Below are 21,467 nucleotides of genomic sequence, written 5' to 3'. Positions count from 1 at the left end.
CAAACTCACAAGCCATCTTATGGAATTGGAAAAAGAAGAACACTCTAAGCCTAAACCCAGTAGAAGAAAAGAAATATCCAAAATCAAATCAGAGATCAATGAAATTGAAAACAAAAGAATCATTCAGAAAATTAATGAAACAAGGAGTTGGTTTTTTGAAAAAATAAATAAAATAGATAAACCATTGGCCAAACTAACTAGAAAAAGAAAAGTAAAATCTCTAGTAACCTCAATCAGAAATGATAAAGGGAAAATAACAATTGATCCCACAGAGATACAAGAGATCATCTCTGAATACTACCAGAAACTCTATGCATAGAAATTTGACAATGTGAAGGAAATGGATCAATGTTTGGAATCACACCTTCTCCCTAGACTTAACCAGGAAGAAATAGAGCTCCTGAACAGACCAACTTCAAGCACTGAGATTAAAGAAATAATAAAAAAGCTTCCAACCAAAAAATGCCCTGGTCCAGATGGCTTCACACCAGAATTCTATCAAACCTTCAAGGAAGAGCTTATTCCTGTATTGCAGAAATTATTCCAAAAAAATTGAGGAGGAAGGAATCTTCCCCAACATGTTCTATGAAGCAAACATCATCCTGATACCAAAACTGGGAAAAGACCCATCTAAAAAGGAGAATTTCAGACCAATTTCACTCATGAATATAGATGCGAAAATTCTCAACAAAATCCTAGCCAATAGATTACAGCTTATCATCAAAAAAGTCATACGTCATGATCAAGTAGGTTTCATCCCAGGGATATAAGGCTGGTTTAACATACGCAAGTCCATAAACATTATCCACCATATTAACAGAGGCAAAAAATAAAGATCATATGATCCTCTCAATAGATGCAGAAAAAACATTTGATAAAATCCAGCATCCTTTTCTAATTAGAACACTGCAGTTTATAGGCATAGGTGGCACATTTCTGAAACTGATTGAAGCTATCTATGACAAACCCACAGCTAATATTTTACCAAAAGAGTAAAACTGAAAGCTTTTCCTCTTAGAACTGGAACCAGACAAGGTTGTCCTCTGTCACCTTTACTATTCAACATAGTGCTGGAAGTTCTAGCCAATACAATTAGGTAAGACAAGGAAATACAGGGCATCCAAATGGGAGCAGAGGAGGTCAAACTCTCCCTCTTTGCTGACGACATGATCTTATACTTAGAGAATCCCAAAAACTCAACCACAAGATTCCTGGAAGTCATCAAAAATACAGTAATGTCTCAGGATATAAAATCAATGTCCACAAGTCAGTAGCCTTTGTATACGCCAATAACAGTCAAGATGAGAAGCTAATTAAGGACACAACTCCCTTCACCATAGTTTCAAAGAAAATGAAATACCTAGGAATATACCTAATGAAGGAGGTGAAGGACCTCTATAAAGAAAACTATGAAATCCTCAGAAAGGAAATAGCAGAGGATATTAACAAATGGAAGAACATACCATGCTCATGGATGGGAAGAATCAACATTGTTAAAATGTCTATACTTCCCAAAGCAATCTACCTATTTAATGCCATTCCTATTAAAATACCAACATTGTACTTTCAAGATTTGGAAAAAATGATTCTGCGTTTTGTATGGAACCAGAAAAAAACCCGTGTAGCTAAGGCAGTTCTTAGTAATAAAAATAAAGCTGGGGTCATCACCATACCAGATTTTAGGCTGTACTACAAAGCCATAGTGGTCAAGACAGCATGGTACTGGCACAAAAACAGAGACATAGACACTTGGAATCGAATAGAAAACCAGGAAATGAAAATAACCATCTCACAACCACCTAATCTTTGATAAACCAAACAAGAACATACCTTGGGGAAAAGACTCCCTATTCAATAAATGGTGTTGGGCAACTGGATATCCACATGTAAAAGACTGAAACTGGATCCACACCTTTCCCCACTCACAAGAATTGATTCAAGATGGATAAAAGACTTAAATTTAAGGCATGAAACAATAAAAATCTTCAAAGAAAGCAAAGGAAAAACACTGGAAGATATTGGCCTGGGGAAAGACTTCATGAAGAAGACTGCCATGGCAATTGCAACAACAACAAAAATAAACAAATGGGACTTCATTAAACTGAAAAGCTTCTGTACAGCTAAGGACACAATAACCAAAGCAAAGAGACAACCTACACAATGGGAAAGGATATTTGCATATTTTCAATCAGACAAAAGCTTGATAACTAGGATCTATAGAGAACTCAAATTAATCCACATGAAAAAGCCAACAATCCCTTATATCAATGGGCAAGAGACATGAATAGAACCTTCTCTAAAGAAGACAGATGAATGGCTAACAAACATATGAAAAATGCTCATCATCCCTATCTATTAGAGAAATGCAAATCAAAACAACCCTGAGATACCATCTAACCCCAGCGAGAATGGCCCACATCACAAAAATCTCAAAACTGCAGATGCTGGCATGGATGTGGAGAGAAGAGAACACTTTTACACTGCTGGTGGGACTGCAAACTAGTACAACCTTTCTGGAAGGAAGTATGGAGAAACCTCAAAGCACTCAACCTAGACCTCCCATTTGATCCTGCAATCCCATTACTGGGCATCTACCCAGAAGGAAAAAAATCCTTTTATCATAAGGACACTTGTACTAGACTGTTTATTGCAGCTCAATTTACAATCGCCAAAATGTGGAAACAGCCTAAATGCCCACCAACCCAGGAATGGATTAACAAGCTGTGGTATATGTATATCACGGAATACTATTCAGCCATTAAAAAAAATGGAGACTTTACATCCTTCGTTATTAACCTGGATGGAAGTGGAAGACATTATTCTTAGTAAAGCATCACAAGAATGGAGAAGCATGAATCCTATGTACTCAATTTTGATATGAGGACAATTAATGACAATTAAGGTCACAGTGGGGGTGGGGGTGGGGGAGGGCAGAGAGAGAAAGAAGGAGAGAGGGGTGGGGAAAGAAAGAGGAGAGAGAGGGAAGGAGGGAGGGGGGTCAGGCCTTGGTGTGTGCCACACCTTTTGGGGGCAAGACACGATTGCAAGAGGGACTTTACCTAACAGATGCAATCAGTGTAACCTGGCTTATTGTACACTCAATGAATCCCCAACAATAAAAATAAATAAATAAATAAATAAATAAATAAATTTCCGTGGCTCACCTAAGATCTTCTCACGGTATACCAGTGTGCCGCAGCACCCAGGTTCAAAATCCCTGTTAGAGGCATCACACCTGCCTCTCCCAGGGTCAGTGGATCTATAGGAATCACTGTAACTTCTGTCATGCTCAAAGGCTCCTTAGGAGGGCACTGTCCCAGCTACTCAAGCTCAGCCTCATTCAGTCACTGCAGACACAAGCAAGGAAAGGGGGCTGAGTGACCACCCCCCTCCTAAAGCCTCATAGTAAGAAAATCTGGCTTCTGGCATCTGCCTGTTAAGTGCTAGGAATGGTGATTCACACTGATTCTGTCATTTAATCTTTTCAGCAATCCCCCTGAGTTATATACAGTTATTATCCCCATTTTGTAGATGTTGAAATTGATAAAAAGGCTATACCAAGCTGAAACTGATATAAAGAGTATAACAAATGGAAAGATCTCCATAAGTAAAAAAGTTTTAAAAATCAGAAATGGATTTAATAAAATTATATCTGTAATCCTACAAACATGAAATTTGAAGTTTTTAGAAGAAAATGTGACTATTACAACTATTGTTATAACCCAGAGTTTTGTACAGTAAGGAAAAGAATAGTACATTCATGAGAAATTGTTCCTCTAACAATTCATATGTTTTGAGATTTAAAATTTATACAGCTGAGCACATCGGCTTTTGCCTATAGCCCCAACTACTCAGCAGGCTGAGGTGTGAGAAATCTCTTGAGCTAAGAAATTCAAGTTCATCCTGGACAGTAGGGTCCTATCCCTAAAAAATAATATGAAATATTAATATAAAAAATTGTGTAATGCTCAATATCTTAGACATGCATTTTAGACAGTGCTTTTTGCTTTATGGATTTTTTAAGTTTTCATGATCCCAGCTGTAGAAATTGTAAAAGTATAGGTGTCTTTTTCCACAGCTATAAAGTACAAGTGGCAAAACAGGTTACCTTTTATTTTTGACATGTGATTAGGGTCCAAGGAACCAGAAATACTTTAGTTTGGTGACTTTTCAAGGACTGTTATGGTTAGAGAATAATACTCCACCAAATTTCTTGTGTTAAGAATATTTATTAGATCTTTTAAAATTAACCTTGGTAATCGTGGTTTGTAAAATACCAACCAGTGATGGCATTATCTTGGTTTCATTTGTAATAGCAGTAAACATCTAGAATCTTCTGGCTAAAAGATGTCAAAGCCCTCCATCTATTTATGTGTAGCCAGTATCACATATATGTCAGAAAAAAATTGTTTTCAGGATTAGCCTTTATTCCCATGTACTAGCTCTTGTAATGGACTTGATATTTCACCCAAGCATGGTATTAGGTAGATAAATGAACATTATGTAAAGCCATAGAAAATCTGTATGAATTATGTAAGTAATTTTTTTAATTTTAATTTTAAATATGAGTCAGCAACAGTTTATTAGGCAGTAAACAATTGCCTTGTTACCTAATAGATATCAACTCTCCTTCCCACCTTGAACCATCCTGCAGAGCTGTGCTTGAGCTGGACTTACAGGAGGGTTCTGATCACTTGTAATTCTGTAACCACCAACCCTTCCTCAAGGCTGGCACTGCTCTCTGAGCTAGGCAGAAAAGGTTCAGTATCCAACCCTGTCACCTCACCTTCCCTGATACCCACTGTGCCAGGAAGGGTAGAATGTAACTGAAAAAAGTAATCCCCAGCCCTTCTGCATTGGTTCTTCCTTATAAGGAGTGCTGTTTAAAAAAAAAAAAATGTGGTTTTCTCTCACTTTCACCCTGGTATTATTCCAGTTCCCGTTGGCCCTGCCAGTCATGTGTTTGAAAAGCTAGGGTTTTTCAGTCAGTGTGGGGTCCTTTCCTCAACATCTAGGAAAAATAAGCACACACAGGCAAACAACAAAATAATTAAACCATCTTGGTGAATGTATTTCTAGGAATTACCATGTGGAATAATAAAAAGACAAATAAATGTTTTATCTTTGTCCCCCATTCCTGGCACACAACCCCTGAACCCTTGGAATCTGCAGAGTGATTAATGTCTGTGTGCTAACAAGATGCCTAGTGTCTGGGTACCATCTCCTTGCTTCAGGATGGGCACTGTTGGCTGGAAAGACCAAGGCATTATTACAGGGTTGGAAATTTCAGACTTACCTTATCCCCTAATTCCCTTACCCCCAACCTCTGATCAGGGGAGAAGGGCTAAAGACTGAGTTCATCATCCATGGCTAAGATTTAATCAACCTTGCCTGCATAATGAGACCTCCATGAAAATCTGCATAAGACAGGATGTGGGGAGTTTCCGGGCAGGTGGTGCACCCCAAGAGGGTACAGAAGCTTTGCATCCCTTCCCTATACCTTGCCTATGTGTATTTGGGCTATTTCTGAGTTATAGCCTTTATAATAAACCAGCAATAATGAGCTGAAGTGTCTTCCTGAATCCTGTGAGTTGTTCTAGTGAATCACTGAATGCAAGTGAGAATCTCAGAACTTTATTGCCACACTTTCAGCATCTGAATTGGGCACAGTCTATAGAGTCTGAAACTAATTCTGGGTAGTTACTTCCAAGACTGAATTCAATTGTAGGACACACATTTGATGTCCAGAGAGTTGGAGAATTAGTTGATGTGAGGGGAGAAAAAAAACTGCACATTTGATGTCAGGAGTGTGGTGAATAAAAACAGTTCATTTTACCCTTGTTTTATAAGGAAAGAATTGATTCTACCACCATATATTGTACACAATAGCAGTCATTAAATAACAATTCAAGTAGTTCCAGGACAGTTAGCATTAGAAGACACAGAAGGGGGACAGGTGCAGACTACTTTTCTGCATACTCAGTGAGTACCAGAGAAATATTTCTGCGGCTCATCTGCAGTCTCTTAGTTACAGCCACAGCACTGTCAGTCCTCAGAAAAGTTCCAAAATTATGCATATATGGCCTCTGCCTTAAAAGAGTTAATTTTAGGGAGGTGGAGCAAGATGGCAGCCGAGTAACAGCTTCCCTGCACCTGGGCATGGTGAGTCTTGGGAGATAAGACTCCAGGCATCTCTGGCTGGTAGGATCTGCCTATAGTCATCCCTCTCAGGATACAGGGAGTCAGCAAGAGACTTCTGGACCCCAAGAGGAGAACAAAAAGTGGAAAACAGGCAAGTGATTGCGTGTGTTCCATTGACCTAATCCCGCCGGCAGCTGTAAGTACAAACACCAGCGAGACTGCAAACCAGAAATGCCTTACCTGTGAACTGTTTCGATGTTTTTGGACTTGGCATTCAGTTGAAGTGCCTTGGGGGGAGCTTGAGCAGGAGTGCAGAGAACTTTGGGCATTGTCTAGGGCCCCAGACTGAGCCACTGAGCCAGACGGAGCTAATAGTGTTCGGCTGTGGGTTACAGGGAGCCATTGTGAGAGAACTGCCCCGGCAAGCTCCACCCTCAGGGTCACAGAGCAAGGATTGGGCGGGAGCTAGTAACCTATTGACTGAGAAGCTTAAAGGCAGAGACTGACCTGCCTTACAGCCTTAACCCTCAAGGGGAGAGTGAGATCGGTTTTGGTACACTGGATCCTTGGGCTTTTGCCCTGGGTAGAATGCTGTGGTGTCACAGCTCATAGCAACCTCAAACTCCTGAGCTTGGTGCCTCCTGGACCTCCATGAGAGCTATGCCACAACCCCCGACCCGCGACCCATGCCCGCTGGGCCTCTGCATGCCCTGACCAGGAACTGCGGGACTGTCGCGCAACCCTGCATCCTCCCTCCTGTACCTTCCCTGCCTCCACACTGGCCTGCTCGTCTGGCCAGGGACTCTGGTAGCTGCGTGCCACTCAGAGCCCTCCCTGCCTCTGCGCAGAGGCCTTCTTCTGGCCAGAGACTGCTGGAGCCTTGGGCATTCTGTGCCAAAGTCACAGGGTGCCAGGCACTCCCAGAACCGTGCACACCAACTCCCACCCTGTTGCTGGATCCGGGTGTGTCACCCTCCAGAGCTGCTTCCAAAACCAGAACTCCTTGGCCGGGGCAGCCCCAGAGGAAATACACAGGGACACTCTCTACAAAGATCCAGCAACAATAGAGTGATCCCGCTGGGGTCAAATCTTGGAGAGACACCTCCCCAACTCTGAGGACAGCCAGAGGCAATGGTGAAAAACAATCATGAGGCGAAATCAATAGAAAAACTCTGGCAATATGAAGAACCAGAGTAGATCAACTCCCCCAAAAATCAATGGGGCAGACACAGCACAAGATCCCATGCACAAACAAATAGCTGAGATGTCAGAAATCAAATTCAGAATCTGGATAGCAAATAAGATCAAATTAGAATTCCAAGCAGTAACCCAAAAGATATCTCAAGAATTCAATGAATTCAAAGACCAAATGACCAAAGATTTTGACACATTGAGACAAGAAGTTGCAGCCCTCCAAGATCTGAGAAACACAGTAGAATCCCTCAGTAACAGAATGGAGCAAGCAGAAGAAAGGATTTCTGACATTGAAGACAAAGCTTTCGAATGCTCCAAAACTCTCAAAGAGGAAGAGAAATGGAGGGCAAAAAGAGATCACTCTCTCAGAGAGCTCTGGGATAATTAGAAGACAACCAATATTCATCTTATAGGGATCCCCGAAAGTGACGAAGTGGCTTCACAAGGCACAGAGGCCCTTCTCCATGAGATTATGAAGAAGAACTTTCCAGATATGCCAAGAGATTCTGAAATTCAGATAGCAGACAGTTTCAGAATTCCAGCACAACTCAACTGAAATAAGACATCCCCCAGACACATCATAATCAATTTCACTAAAGTTAATATGAAGGACAAATTCTGAAAGCAGCCAGATGAAAGAAAACCATCACCTACAAGGGCAAGAATATTAGAATAACTGCAGATCTCTCTGCTGAAACCTTTCAAGCTAGAAAAGGATGGTCATTGACTTTTAATCTCTAAAACAAAATAACTTTCAACCCGGGATCCTAAACCCAGCTAAACTGAGTTTCATTTATGACAGAGAAATTAAATACTTCAATGACATTCACATGTTGAAGAAATTTTCCATAACTACACCAGCTCTCCAGGATATTCTCAGACCTATCCTCCATAAAGACCTGTGTAATCCTCCACCACAAAAGTAAACACACCCAGAAAATTTCGATCAAATTCCAACTTCCACAGTCACAAAAGGATTAAAAATGTCCACCAGACTCTCGAAAGGCTTATCAATATTCTCAATTAATGTGAATGGTTTCAATTGTCCTCTAAAGAGGCACAGGTTAGCTGACCGGATACAAAAACTCAAGCCAGATATCTGCGGCACACAAGAATTGCATCTTACATTAAAAGACAAATATAGACTCCAGGTGAAGGGATGGTCATCTATATTCCAGGCAAATGGAAAGCAGAAAAAAAGCAGGTGTTGCAATCCTATTCGCAGATGCAATAGGCTTTAAACCAACCGAAATAAGGAAGGATAAGGATGGACCCTTCATATTTGTTAAAGGTAATACTCAATATGATGAGATTTCAATTATTAATATTTATGCACCCAACCAGAATGCACCTCAATTTATAAGAGAAACTCTAACAGACATGAGCAACTTGATTTCCTCTAGTTCCATAGTAGTTGGAGATTTTAACATCCCTTTAGCAGTGCTGGATAGATCCTCCAAAAAGAAGCTAAGCAAAGAAATTTTAGATTTAAACTTAACCATTCAACATCTGGACTTAACAGACAACTACAGAACATTTCATCCCAACAAAACTGAATATACATTCTTCTCATCAGCCCACGGAACATACTCCAAAATCAACCACATCCTAGGCCACAAATCTAGCCTCAGCAAATTTAAAAAAAAAAAATAGAAATTATTCCTTGCATCTTCTCAGACCATCATGGAACAAAAGTTGAACTCAATAACAACAGGAATCTGCATACCCATATAAAAACATGGAAGCTAAACAGCCTTATGCTGAATGATAGATGGGTTATAGATGAGATTAAGAAGGAAATCACCAAATTTTTGGAACAAAACAACAATCAAGACGTGAATTACCAGAACCTCTGGGATACTGCAAAGGCAGTCCTAAGAGGAAAATTTATAGCACTGCAAGCCTTCCTCAAGAAAACGGAAAGAGAGGAAGTTAATAACTTAATGGGACATCTCAAGCAACTGGGGAAGGAAGAACACTCCAATCCCAAACCCAGCAGGAGAAAAGACATAACCAAAATCAGAGCAGAATTAAATGAAATTGAAAACAAAAGAATTGTACAACAGATCAATAAATCCAAAAGTTGGTTTTTTGAAAAGATCAATAAAATAGATAAACCTTTGCCCGACCTAACCAGGAAAAAAAGAATAAAATCTCTAATTTCGTCAATCAGAAATGGTAACGATGAAATAGCAACAGATCCCTCAGAAATTCAACAAATCCTTAACGAATACTACAAAAAACTCTACTCTCAGAAATATGACAATCTGAAAGAAATCAACCAACACCTGGAAGTACTCCACCTACCAAGACAGCCAGAATGAAGTGGAAATGTTGAACAGGCCTATATCAAGTTCTGAATTAGCATCAACTATACAAAATCTCCCTAAATAGAAAAGCCCAGGACCAGATGGCTTTACATCAGAATTCTACCAAACCTTTAAGGGAGAACTAGTATCTATATTACTAAACCTCTTCCAAAATATAGAAAAAGAAGGAATATTACCCAACACATTCTATGAAGCAAACATCACCTTGATCCCCAAACCAGGGAAAGACCCAACAAGAAAAGAAAATTATAGACCAATATCACTAATGAATATTGATGCTAAAATACTCAATAAGATCCTAACAAACAGAATCCAACAACACATCAAAAAAATTATACACCACGACCAAGTGGGATTTATCCCAGGGTCTCAAAGCTGGTTCAATATACGTAAATCTATAAATGTAATTCAGCACATAAACAAACTAAAAAATAAGGACCATATGATTCTTTCAATTGATGCAGAAAAAGCTTTTGATAATATCCAGCATCCCTTCATGATCAGAACGCTTGAGAAAATCAGTATAGAAGGGACATTTTGTAAACTAATAGAGGCCATCTACAGCAAACCCACAGCCAATATCGTATTGAATGGAGTTAAATTGAAATCATTTCCACTTAGATCAGGTAGCAGGCAAGGTTGCCCATTGTCTCCATTGCTCTTTAACATTATAATGGAAGTTTTAGCCATTGCAATTAGGGAGGAAAAGGCAATCAAGGGTATCCACATAGGGTCAGAAGAGATCAAACTTTCACTCTTCACAGATGACATGATCATATATCTGGAAAACACTAGGGATTCTACTACAAAACTTTTAGAAGTGATCAAGGAATACAGCAGTGTCTCAAGCTACAAAATCAACACCCATAAATCTGTAGCCTTTATATATACCAACAATAGCCAAGCCAAAAAAACATCAAGAACTCTATTCCTTTCACAGTAGTGCCAAAGAAGATGAAATATTTGGGAGTTTATCTAACAAAGGACGTGAAAGATCTCTATAAAGGGAACTGTTAAACTTTGAGAAAAGAAATAGCTGAAGATGTTAACAAATGGAAAAACATATGATGCTCATGGCTGGGAAGAATCAACATTGTTAAAATGTCTATACTATCCAAAGCAATATATAATTTTAATGCAATTCCTATTAAAGCTCCATTTTCATATTTTAAAGATCTTGAAAAAATAATACTTCGTTTTATATGGAATCAGAAAAAAACCTCAAATAGCCAAAACATTACTCAGCAATAAAAACACAGCAGGAGGAATCACGCTACCGGACCTGAGACTGTATTATAAATCAATAGTGATCAAAACAGCATGGTATTGGCACAAAAACAGAGAAGTAGATGTCTGGAACAGAATAGAGAACCAAGAGATGAATCCAGCTACTTACCGTTATTTGATCTTTGACAAGCCAATTAAAAACATTCAGTGGGGAAAAGAGTCCCTATTTAACAAATGGTGCTGGGTAAACTGGCTGGCAACCTGTAGAAGATTGAAACTGGACCCACACCTTTCACTATTAACTAAGATAGACTCTCACTGGATAAAAGATTTAAACTTAAGGCATGAAACTATAAAAATACTTGAAGAAAGTGCAGGGAAAACTCTTCAAGGAATCAGCCTGGGTGAATATTTTATGAGGAGGACTCCCCAGGCAATTGAAGCAGTATCAAAAATACACTACTGGGACCTGACCAAACTAAAAAGCTTCTGCACAGCCAAGAACATAGTAAGTAAAGCAAGCAGATAGCCCTCAGAATGGGAGAAAATATTTGCAGGTTGTACCTCCGATAAAGGTCTAATAACCAGAATCCACAGAGAACTCAAACATATTGGCAAAAAAAGAACACGTGATCCCATCTCAGGGTGGGCAAGGGACTTGAAGAGAAACTTCTCTAAAGAAGACAGACGCATGATCTACAAACACATGAAAAAAAGCTCATCATCCTTAATCATCAGAGAAATACAAATCAAAACTACTTTGAGATATCACCTAACCCCAGTAAAAGTAGCCTACTTAACAAAATCCCAAAACCAGAGATGCTGGCATGGATGTGGAGAAAAGGGCACACTTCTACACTGCTGGTGGGAATGCACTCTAATACGTTCCTTCTGGAAGGATGTTTGGAGACTACTTAGGGACCTAAAAATAGACCTGCCATTCAATCCTATAATTCCTTTACTAGGTTTATACCCACAAGACCCAAAATCACAATATAACAAAGACATCTGTACCAGAATGTTATTGCAGCCCAATTCATAATTGCTAAGTCATGGAAGAAGCCCAAGTGCCCATCGACCCACGAATGGACTAGCAAATTGTGATACATGTATACCATGGAATATTATGCAGCCTTAAAGAAAGATGGAGACTTTACCTCTTTCATGTTTACATGGATGGAGCTGAACCATATTCTTCTTAGCAAAGTATCTCAGGAATGGAAGAAAAAGTATCCAATGTACTCAGCCCTACTATGAAGCTAAATTATACCTTTCACATGAAGGCATAACCCAACTATAGCACAAGACTATGGGGAAAGGGCCAAGGAAGGGTAAAGGAGGGGGGAGTTTAGAGTGGAGGGAGGATAATGAGTGGGGCCACACGTATGGTGCATCTTAGAATGGGTACAGGAGACACTTACTAAAGGCAGAATACAAATGTCTACATACAATAACTAAGAAAATGCCATGAAGGCTACATTGAACAGTTCGATGAGAATATTTCAGATTGTATATGAAACCAGCACATTGTACCCCTTGATTGCACTAATGTACACAGCTGTGATTTAACAATAATAATAATAAAAAGAGTTAATTTTAATGGCCCATAGAGCGGCTTATGAACTCTACTATAAAAGATATTTGGAACCATTTATGTCATTTATAAAAAACCTCTTTTATCCAGTACCTTAAAATTTAGAAAGATTATTTCTTGCTTTGAAGGTAAAAGTTGTACTAATTTCTATAAAATTAATAAAACCATGAGTTTACACAGCCTATATGACATGTTTTTGTTCTATCAATCTTAGTATGAACATACTGGCACATGTAAATTTTCTAGAAACTGTCTGGTATGAGTTTTATGTGAAAGCCATGCTTTTGGAGAGTTTCTAGATAAGAATATGATAAATGACCATAAAAACCGCTTTTCATTCCTTGAACATGTAAAAGGTATTTTTAATTTTTTATTTAATTAATTTTTTTTTAAGATGGAGTCTCACTTTGTCACCCTGGCTAGAGTGCTGTGGTGTCATATCTCACAGCAACCTCAAATTCTTGGGCTCAAGAGATCCTCTTTCCTCACCCTCTGAGTAGCGGGGACTACAGGCACCTACCACAACACCCAGCTATTTTTTTTTTTTTTTGCTCAGGCTGGTCTTGAACTCCTGAGCTCAGGCAATCCACCTGCCATGGCCGCCCAGAGTTCTAGGATTATAGATGTGAGCCACTGCACACGGCCATTAAAAGGTATTTTTAATACAAAGTTGACATAAACACTACAGTTTCTACATTCCTGGGAAAACAAACTATAGAAGCATTTTCAAAGACCCATGCCCACAGTAAACATTCGATAAATTTTTATTAAATGACTAATGAAAATAAAAGTCACCAGGCAAAGTTTTCAGTTCCGAATAAGGGGCAGTTAAATAGAGAATAATACTCCTCTGAAGGGTATGTATGACCAGCACCTAATGCAATGATTTCTATTCCTGTAGGAGAAAAATCAGTGCTGAAGTTGAATTCCCTGAGAGAATGGAAGAAACCAAGCTTATGGGAGCTGAAAAAGAAGACCATGAAAAGCTCCAAGTTAAAATCCAGGCTTTTGAAGACAAAATAAATACTGACAGCAATATCCCTGGCTCTGTTAGAAGATATAGTTTGGGCCAAGTTTCTAAGGAAGAAAGAAAAAACATTAGATTTGACAGGTATAAGCCTGGTTTGGTTAGTTCTTTAAAGTACACACTTGGTGTTTGCTTATAAGTTTTATTATCCCGGTATTACAAAGGACTTTTTGTATGTCTTTTACCTACAGCCACCCAAAGTTCTGTCCTTTCAGATATGAAAGATTATCCACAATATTCTCATTATCCAAACAAGCTCACTGTTTTAAATTGGGAATGCAAATGGAAAAGAAACCAATGCCTTAATTTTTTAGAATGCTTTTTAAAACATAGATATCCCAATACAAAGAATGGCTTCTCCTGATTTCTGATGAAAATCAGAAGCAAAAGGAGAAAAAGAATAGGTCCGCCATTTTCCAGCCAGTTGGCCATGCACTTGATTTTTAAATCTTTGTTTTTGGAGGTGACTTAGATTTTCAGAAGTTTGGTTTATTACATAATGCATGGGTCATCTATGTTTTATCAAGCCTGTTAACAGTTTCACACTCCAGAAGAAGTAACTTTGTGGCCCAGTGTTGTTATTATTTCTTTTCCTCATCAGTGAAGGGTAACTTCTATAACTTTCCCTTTGTTTGTACCCTAGGTCAAAAAGTTTGGCTTTGCACACTATGCTCACAAAGGGTGTGAGTTCAGATGACGGGGAAGCTGTGGAGAGTGGAGAGATACCAGCCAGCATCTCTCTTTCAGAAATAGACCCACTTAGACAAAGAAGTAACAAGTTGCCCTTTAAGACAGACACTGACAGACCACAGCTGGGAAATTCTTCAGCATCACACCCAAATATTACACATATAGAATCAGAGAATTTGCCAGAAACTGTGAAAGAAAACTTCCAAGAAGAAACTCCAAAGTCAACTACAAGTCCAACTGAATACCAAGATAAGCTCTACCTGCACTTAAAAGAAAACCTCAGTAAAGTGAAGGCATACGCCACGGAAATCGGGAAGAAGATTCCAGTCCCTGATCAGTGTACCATTGAAGGTAAGTACCTTGAACTTCCCAACCCTGAAAATTTCAAAAGTCACTGCAAAAAAAAAAAAAAAAGTCAGGGGCAGCACAAGGCCTTAGATGTCACAAAACATATCATAGTAAAGTATTAAATAACGACAGATCAGTTACCACAATGTCTCACTGAGCCATCCTGGAGCCTGAGGCAAAAGGAATGATTAGTAACATCAATCCTCGTGACAGTTTTGATATTTTATTTATCATAGATTTTTTGCAATAATTTTAATTTTTAAAAGCATTTGTCTTGATACTAATTTTTTCCTGGCATTCCGTGACATTTTGTGCCCTCGTTCTTCCAAGCCCCAGGAAAGGTAAGGAGTGGTAGGGGCAGGTTCACCTTTCTGGTAGTTGGTTGAACTGTTTGGGAGGCTCAAAGATACTGTCAGGCTTGTAAGGTCTCTCCTACAACAGTTTTTAGACAGTAGCCCTTGATATTTACATGATGGTCCTAGCATTCTGGTAGGACATGACATCTCCTTGTGGGTTACAGTGCTCATAGAAAAAGCCAGAACACTTGGCCTCTGGTAAGAAACATCGCCAAAGGATAATGAATCAAGTCATAGTCACCCACCCACCCACTGCCTATCAGGTTTATCGGCAGGAGAGTCTTGACTTCCATACTCTGCTTTCTATCCCTTCTCCTGCTTCAAATCTGAGCAAAGGAGCATTGGCATGCTAACAAAGGGAAAGGTGGCTAAAGCATTTGGTAGTAACATCGTCTTACTTAGCGTGTCTGTGTAGAATCTGACACTTTCAAAGGTGTTTACATTAACTTGATTAGCTTTCCTAAAACTCTATAAAATGGTGACAACAAAAGTTACATTGCTTATATTTAAATATAAGTTTTAGATAATTATAACAGGCCCAGGAAATAGCTTAAATCAATAAAGCTCTAAGTAAGTACTTTACATCTGCCCATTTTGCTATCATCTGTGTATCTCATGTACAAGGTGAGAAATTTGAGGTTAGAAAGGTTAAATCAATTTCTTGGTCTAACAGAGGAAAGCTTTAGCAAAGATAAAGTTAAAATAGTGGTTTTTTTAAAAGTTTGGCTATAAGCATCATTTGCTATACAGTGACTTCTAATCTTGTAGAAGTGTGGGGTGAGTCCTGCAGAGTTACTCAAGCATGTAATTGTCAAAACACATGCTATTCCTTATTGCCTTAAATTGTTTGGGGGTATTAAAATTACATAATGTCCCTGATTTATGATGGCATGACATGGTTTTTTTGACCTCACAATGGTGTAAAAGTGATACGTGTTTGGTAGAAACCATACTTTGAAATTTGAATTTTGATTCAAACTTCTTTATAATAAATTTATTATAAAATAGACTGTGTATTAGATGATTTTTGCCCAATGATAGGCTAATGTAAGTGTTTCCAGGACAGTTAGACTAAGATGAGATGTTTGGTAGGTTAAGTGCATAAAATGCATTTTTAACATATGTTTTCAACTTAAAATGAGTTTATCAGAACATGACCCCCTTGTAAGTTGAGGAGCATCTGTAGTGTCAGAGTTAATGAGGTGATTTGGGCTTTTTCCCAAAATATTGAATAAATCCATTCTCTTTAAAAAAAAAGAGTATTTTCTTTGGCTATTGGTGTTGCATACCAGAGATGGCTTAAAAACTGAGTATGTATTTTTTTAAGTTGACATTTTGGAATTCATTTATACTTTTGTAATTTCCTGGGCAATTCTTTGCATAGAGATATGTGTGAGGGATAGAAGATTTATATGACTCACAGTTAATGCATCCACCGAGAAAGGACTCAAGCTGGTTGCAGGAGAAATGTTGTTAATATTTCAGGAATAGTGTAAACCGTTCAGTGAAGCACCAGCAGTCATCTGGCTGAAACAATTTTGCTTATTGTCATAAGATCATTTGGCACGAAAATATTTCTTTTCCTTTCTTAAAAATCTTATTGAAAAAAGATTTAGGTTTAATTGTGTAATGTTTAATGTGTTACTGATATATAAGAAGCATATTGGATTTTTCTTGATGATTTATGTAGAGTAATTAAGAAACAAGGAGGGCTTGGCGCCTATAGCTCAGTGGCTAGGGCGCCAGCCACATACACCAGAGATGGTGGGTTCGAACCCGGCCCCGGCCAGCTAAAACAACAATGACAACTGCAACAAAAAAATAGCCAGGCATTGTGGCGGACTCCTGTAGTCCCCCCTACTCAGGAGGCTGAGGCAAGAAAATTGCTTAAGCTCAAGAGTTGGAGGTTGCTGTGAACTGTGACACCACAGCACTCTACCAAGGGCAGCATGGTGAGACTCTGTCTCAAAAAAAAAAAAAAGGAAACAAAGAAAAGAAGCATAAAAAGCATTTTTAAAGAATTTAAAGTTAGGGCAGCGCCTGTGGCTCAGTCGGTAAGGCGCCGGCCCCATATACCAAGGGTGGCGGGTTCAAACCGGCCCTGGCCAAAATGCGAAACAACCAGAAAATAGCCGGGCATTGTGGCGGGCGCCTGTAGTCCCAGCTACTTGGGAGGCTGAGGCAAGAGAATCGCTTAAGCCCAGGAGTTGGAGGTTACTGTGAGCTGTGTGAGGCCACGGCACTCTACCGAGGGCCATAAAGTGAAACTCTGTCTCTACAAAAAAAAAAAAAGAATTTAAAGTTAAAGAGGCAAATAGGCAGTAGGAAACAACAACAACAAAATGTTAGGAATAACTTTGGATGGCTGTTACCAAGTCTATCCTATAAGAACATGACAAAACAACCCTTGAAAGAAATTCTTTTGGTGTTAGGTTGGTCCATAAGAAAACTTGATATTTGACTATTTTGACCTACAGAAAAATCAATTTCAAATGGTTCAACCTAATACTTCAGTAATAAACTATGTTGTAAGTATAGGAACCCTATTGTCACTGTCTGGCCAAGTTCGTTATGAGCTGAATCAAGGTTACAGGTGGCCTTTTTCACCCCAGTCGCCATCTATTAGTGCATGATATTGATCACACTGGGGACAAGCCATGGAGCGTAATGCAGTGTAAATCTCTCAGTGATCATCTGTCATCAGGTCTGGAAAAGATGTCGAACCCCAGGTCTCACTGAGGTGGAGTCAGCCGCGTGATTTTGGATGTGAAAGTGCCTTTTATCCCCAGGTTAGAATTTCACTCCTGAACCTTGTAGGCCTCTTGTGTGTGTGTGGATTTGCTAACCCACTGAAAGTTCCTTAAGCAGAGCGGTGGTCTAATATCACTGCCTGTCTACATTTATGTATAAGACACAAAGAATTTAGTTCATATGCCAAAGGAAATTTTAAAAATCTGAATCATTGTTATTCGTTTATGTGAATAAAAATGATTAGAGGTTTAAAAAATGATATTGAAATAAATCCTTAAAAACTGGCCCATCCCTGGAGTTCCACAAAGGATATTATAAAAGCTTACAAGAACCCATCAATGTTACTTTGAAGTATTTCCTGATGGGGTGAAAATATATCCCATATGTAGACATATGAGCAAGCCTGGCTTTCAGAAAGCTAATTTTTAAGCTAGTAATATAGTCTTTTCTCAATGAGACCCACATGAGTTGATTTTTCTTAAAATGGAATTCATTTTAAATATTGAGGAGTGGACATTGTTATCATGGTTAATTATAATAAAGCTTCCTTATTGAAAATTTGTATGTAGTCCAGTCCAACCTCAGCCCTGGAGTAACTGGAGGGTCCCTACATCCTTCTGATCCAGCTGGTTCAGCCTGAGGGATGGTAATAACCTCCATCCACTCATCCACATAATGGTTCTGAAAAAGGTTCATTCATTCATTCATTCATTCCTCCCTTCCTTCCATTTTCCCTTCCTTCCTTCCTTCCTTTCTTCCATCTTCCCTTCCTCTTTCTTTCTCTCTCTCGCTCATAGATTGATCTAATCACAGAATCAGAATAATTTCTCCATGAGTTGAAGTTGTAAAATTTGGAGTCAGAGAGGAATCCTAAAGCTTTTTTTACACAATTTGAGAAGCAGAAATAACCAATAGGAAGATGGTACAAATTCCCTGGAGCCTCATGATGTGGTCTATGGGGTCTTCCCCTGTTTGAAGAACTTGCATTAGGAAAAACTTTTCGAGAGAATTTTTCTTGGTGCTTTGGGAGTTTTCTTGGACTGTCTTACTCACCAGCTCCCATTTCTCCAAAGAGTGGAATCTAGTTGACAGAGCCAGACATAAAAATGACTGGTTTCTACTTTTACTTTCTCCCGACACACGTATCCTGGTCCCAGTCATCAGCAGCAGCCCATGAGACACTTCCAGACACCCTGACAGAGCCTTTTGTAAAGATCTTCTCCAAGCTCCTCTACGGAGTTAAGGTCAGATCACTGCCCTTACACACCTGCAGCCAAGCCTAGCTACAAAGCTCACACACGTAACCACAGATCACTAGGAAGATGTCAAGCACATAGATCCACAACTTTACAGGCTGCAAAGTTCCACAAGAGGACATCAGGGAATTGTATGTCCTATGAATTGTATTTTCAAAAACTCTTAAGAAAAAGGTTTGGGGGGTTTTTTTTGAACATTTAAGTAAGTAATTATAGAAAAAGGAGGTTGTTTCTTATAATGCCATTGTACAAAGCGGTGGGTTGCTTGCCTTCTCCTTGCATTTACCTACAGATGAGATGAATAGTCCCCTGATTAGAAAATAATGTAAAGGAAAATCAGTGAGCACATGGATACTCTTAGGCCATTTTGCGTGGAGGTCCATATACAAAATCTGTCATTTTAAACTTTGAAATGATTAGTTCCCCTAATATAGGACCCACCTCAGGTGTATCTTTAATAGACTTAAAGGGACTTTGCTAACAAATAAACAGAGGAAAAAGTAAATGCTAAAAAAGTAATATATTAAACATATCTTACCCTAAAGGTCAGCACGTTAAAAGGACCTTTAAAAGAGAAGGAGGAAGTGGGTGGCACCTGTGGCTCAAGGAGTAGGGTGCTGGCCCCATATACCAGAGGTGGTGGGTTCAAACCCGGCCCTGCAAAAAAAAAAAAAAAAAAGGAAGAGAGAGAAGGAAGAGGAGATGGCGGTGATGTAAGAGCAGTAGTTTACTGTGGCTTAGTTTATAGTATTGAATATACTTTTCTAAATGGATCATTTTCAAAATAGAAGAATATATGAAAATATGCCCTTAAATCTCCAGTCAGTGTTTTTATCCTTCTGCAGGAAAGCTCGTGCTCATAGATTATTATCCGTCATCTGCTATTGTCAACTGGGGACTGTGTCTACTTCAAAGGATACAACGCCATATGAAATGGTCCTGAGCCACTGACAGTCCCCAGTGGAAGAGTACATTCCAATTCAGTTTGCCACAAACCAAATTTGAGTAAAGTGAAGTGTTATTCTTCCATTTACTTTCATTATGAAACTGGCAGTATGTGCCCTGCAGGCGAATAGAATGGTCCCTGGATATGCTCAAATCTCATTTAAAGACAGAGTAAACAGAGCAAATCCAACTTTCAAGCTCTGTTGGTGGTGAAGAGGTGGCAGCCAGGAAACTGAAAAATGACCATGTGTCTGGGTAAGAAGTTTTGATAAGACAGAGGGAAAGGCAAGGTGGGAGAGGGCAGATTATTTCCTCCTGTTTGCTCCACAAGTAGCAAATTTCAGATGATAGAGGATATTGGAATGTTTTTCTAAAGACATGGGTAATTACATAGCTTGGCGATCAGGAATTTGGGTATTCGATAATTTGGCAGGCATTTGTGTGTGTGATAGTTCATTTTCAGAGAAATTCGTATTTACAAATAGCAGATGAGTCTGCCTGAAGCTGACAGGGCCTCACGTCACATGCTGCCCGTCCCATGTGGAGTGCGCAAAAAGCGAGCCAAGGAAAGAATAGCTAATCCCTGTGTCCACAGTTTTGCCCTGTGCACATTGGGGACTGGAGAATATAACACATTTTTTTCATTCTTATAAAAATATTCCGTAAACTTTTAAAGATAAATTGTTTCATAGAAAATAATTGATTTTAGATAGTTAACATCAATTATTCCACAGCCATTAAACTATTATGTTTACAATAAAATAAGCCACAATGGAGGAAGCATAATATCATCGCAAAACTCTGAGAGTGTCATTCTGTTTACTCACATAAAACTTTCTAGTTTATAAATTTAAATAAAACCTACTTTTTTTTTCTTTAAGACAAGGTCTTGCTCTACCACTCAGGCTGGAGTGCAGTGGTGCCATTGTGCAGGTTCAAACCCCAGGGCTCTATCACTTAAGCTATGATTGTGCCACTGCACTCCTGCCTCAGCCACCTGAGTAGCTGAGACTACAGACACAGGCTGGTCTCAAACTCCTGTCTTCAGTTGATTCTCCCACCTCAGCCTCCCAAAGTGCTAGGATCATAGGCACGAGCCATTGTGACCAGACAAAAATGACTTTTTACAAATGATCACTTAAGTTTAGATGTTTAAAGAAATTTTAATCTGGGAAGTAATATCTTGCCTGCACAGGTAGGGACAATGACAAATAATTGCATCTCCCAAGCAAGATTTCCAGGGCCTCGAAGCCCAAGAACCTTGTCTTGTGATTCTCTGGTGTTTGTGCACAAAGCGCCCAGTGTGGACCCAGGCTTGGTGAGACTCAGAGGCTGGCCGTAGGGTCCCCATTCTCCAAGCTGAGGAACTGACCAGTCATGACTGAAAGTTCCCTTTTTATATTCTCTGGCTGTGCTTTGGAGACCTGTCTGGGGACAGACCTTATGCCACACTCATTTGCACCTTCACTCATTCACCAACACTTCCTGAGACCCCTGTGTGTGCCAGGCACTGTGCTGTGGGGCAGGGGACACTTCGTTAGTTGTTCACAAAGTAGTCATGGTGTTTTTCATGGACTTACATAAATGCATAGTCACATAGTGACATAA

The 21,467-nt window shown here is 39.2% G+C and overlaps 1 protein-coding gene across 2 annotated transcripts in view; it reads left to right on the top strand.

Moving 5' to 3' along the window:
* The window catches only part of VEPH1 (ventricular zone expressed PH domain containing 1), a 246,934-nt gene that overhangs the window by 129,284 nt on the left and 96,183 nt on the right, over nt 1–21,467 (top strand). For both annotated transcript variants that reach the window (XM_053600821.1, XM_053600822.1), the window contains exons 8-9: nt 13,388–13,597; nt 14,157–14,554. In XM_053600821.1, coding sequence (XP_053456796.1) covers nt 13,388–13,597; nt 14,157–14,554 — 608 coding nt within the window. The remainder of the gene's footprint in view (nt 1–13,387; nt 13,598–14,156; nt 14,555–21,467) is intronic.

Source organism: Nycticebus coucang, chromosome 8 (assembly GCF_027406575.1).
Source record: "Nycticebus coucang isolate mNycCou1 chromosome 8, mNycCou1.pri, whole genome shotgun sequence".
Taxonomy (NCBI): domain Eukaryota; kingdom Metazoa; phylum Chordata; class Mammalia; order Primates; family Lorisidae; genus Nycticebus; species Nycticebus coucang.
This window is presented reverse-complemented; position numbering and strand designations above follow the sequence as displayed.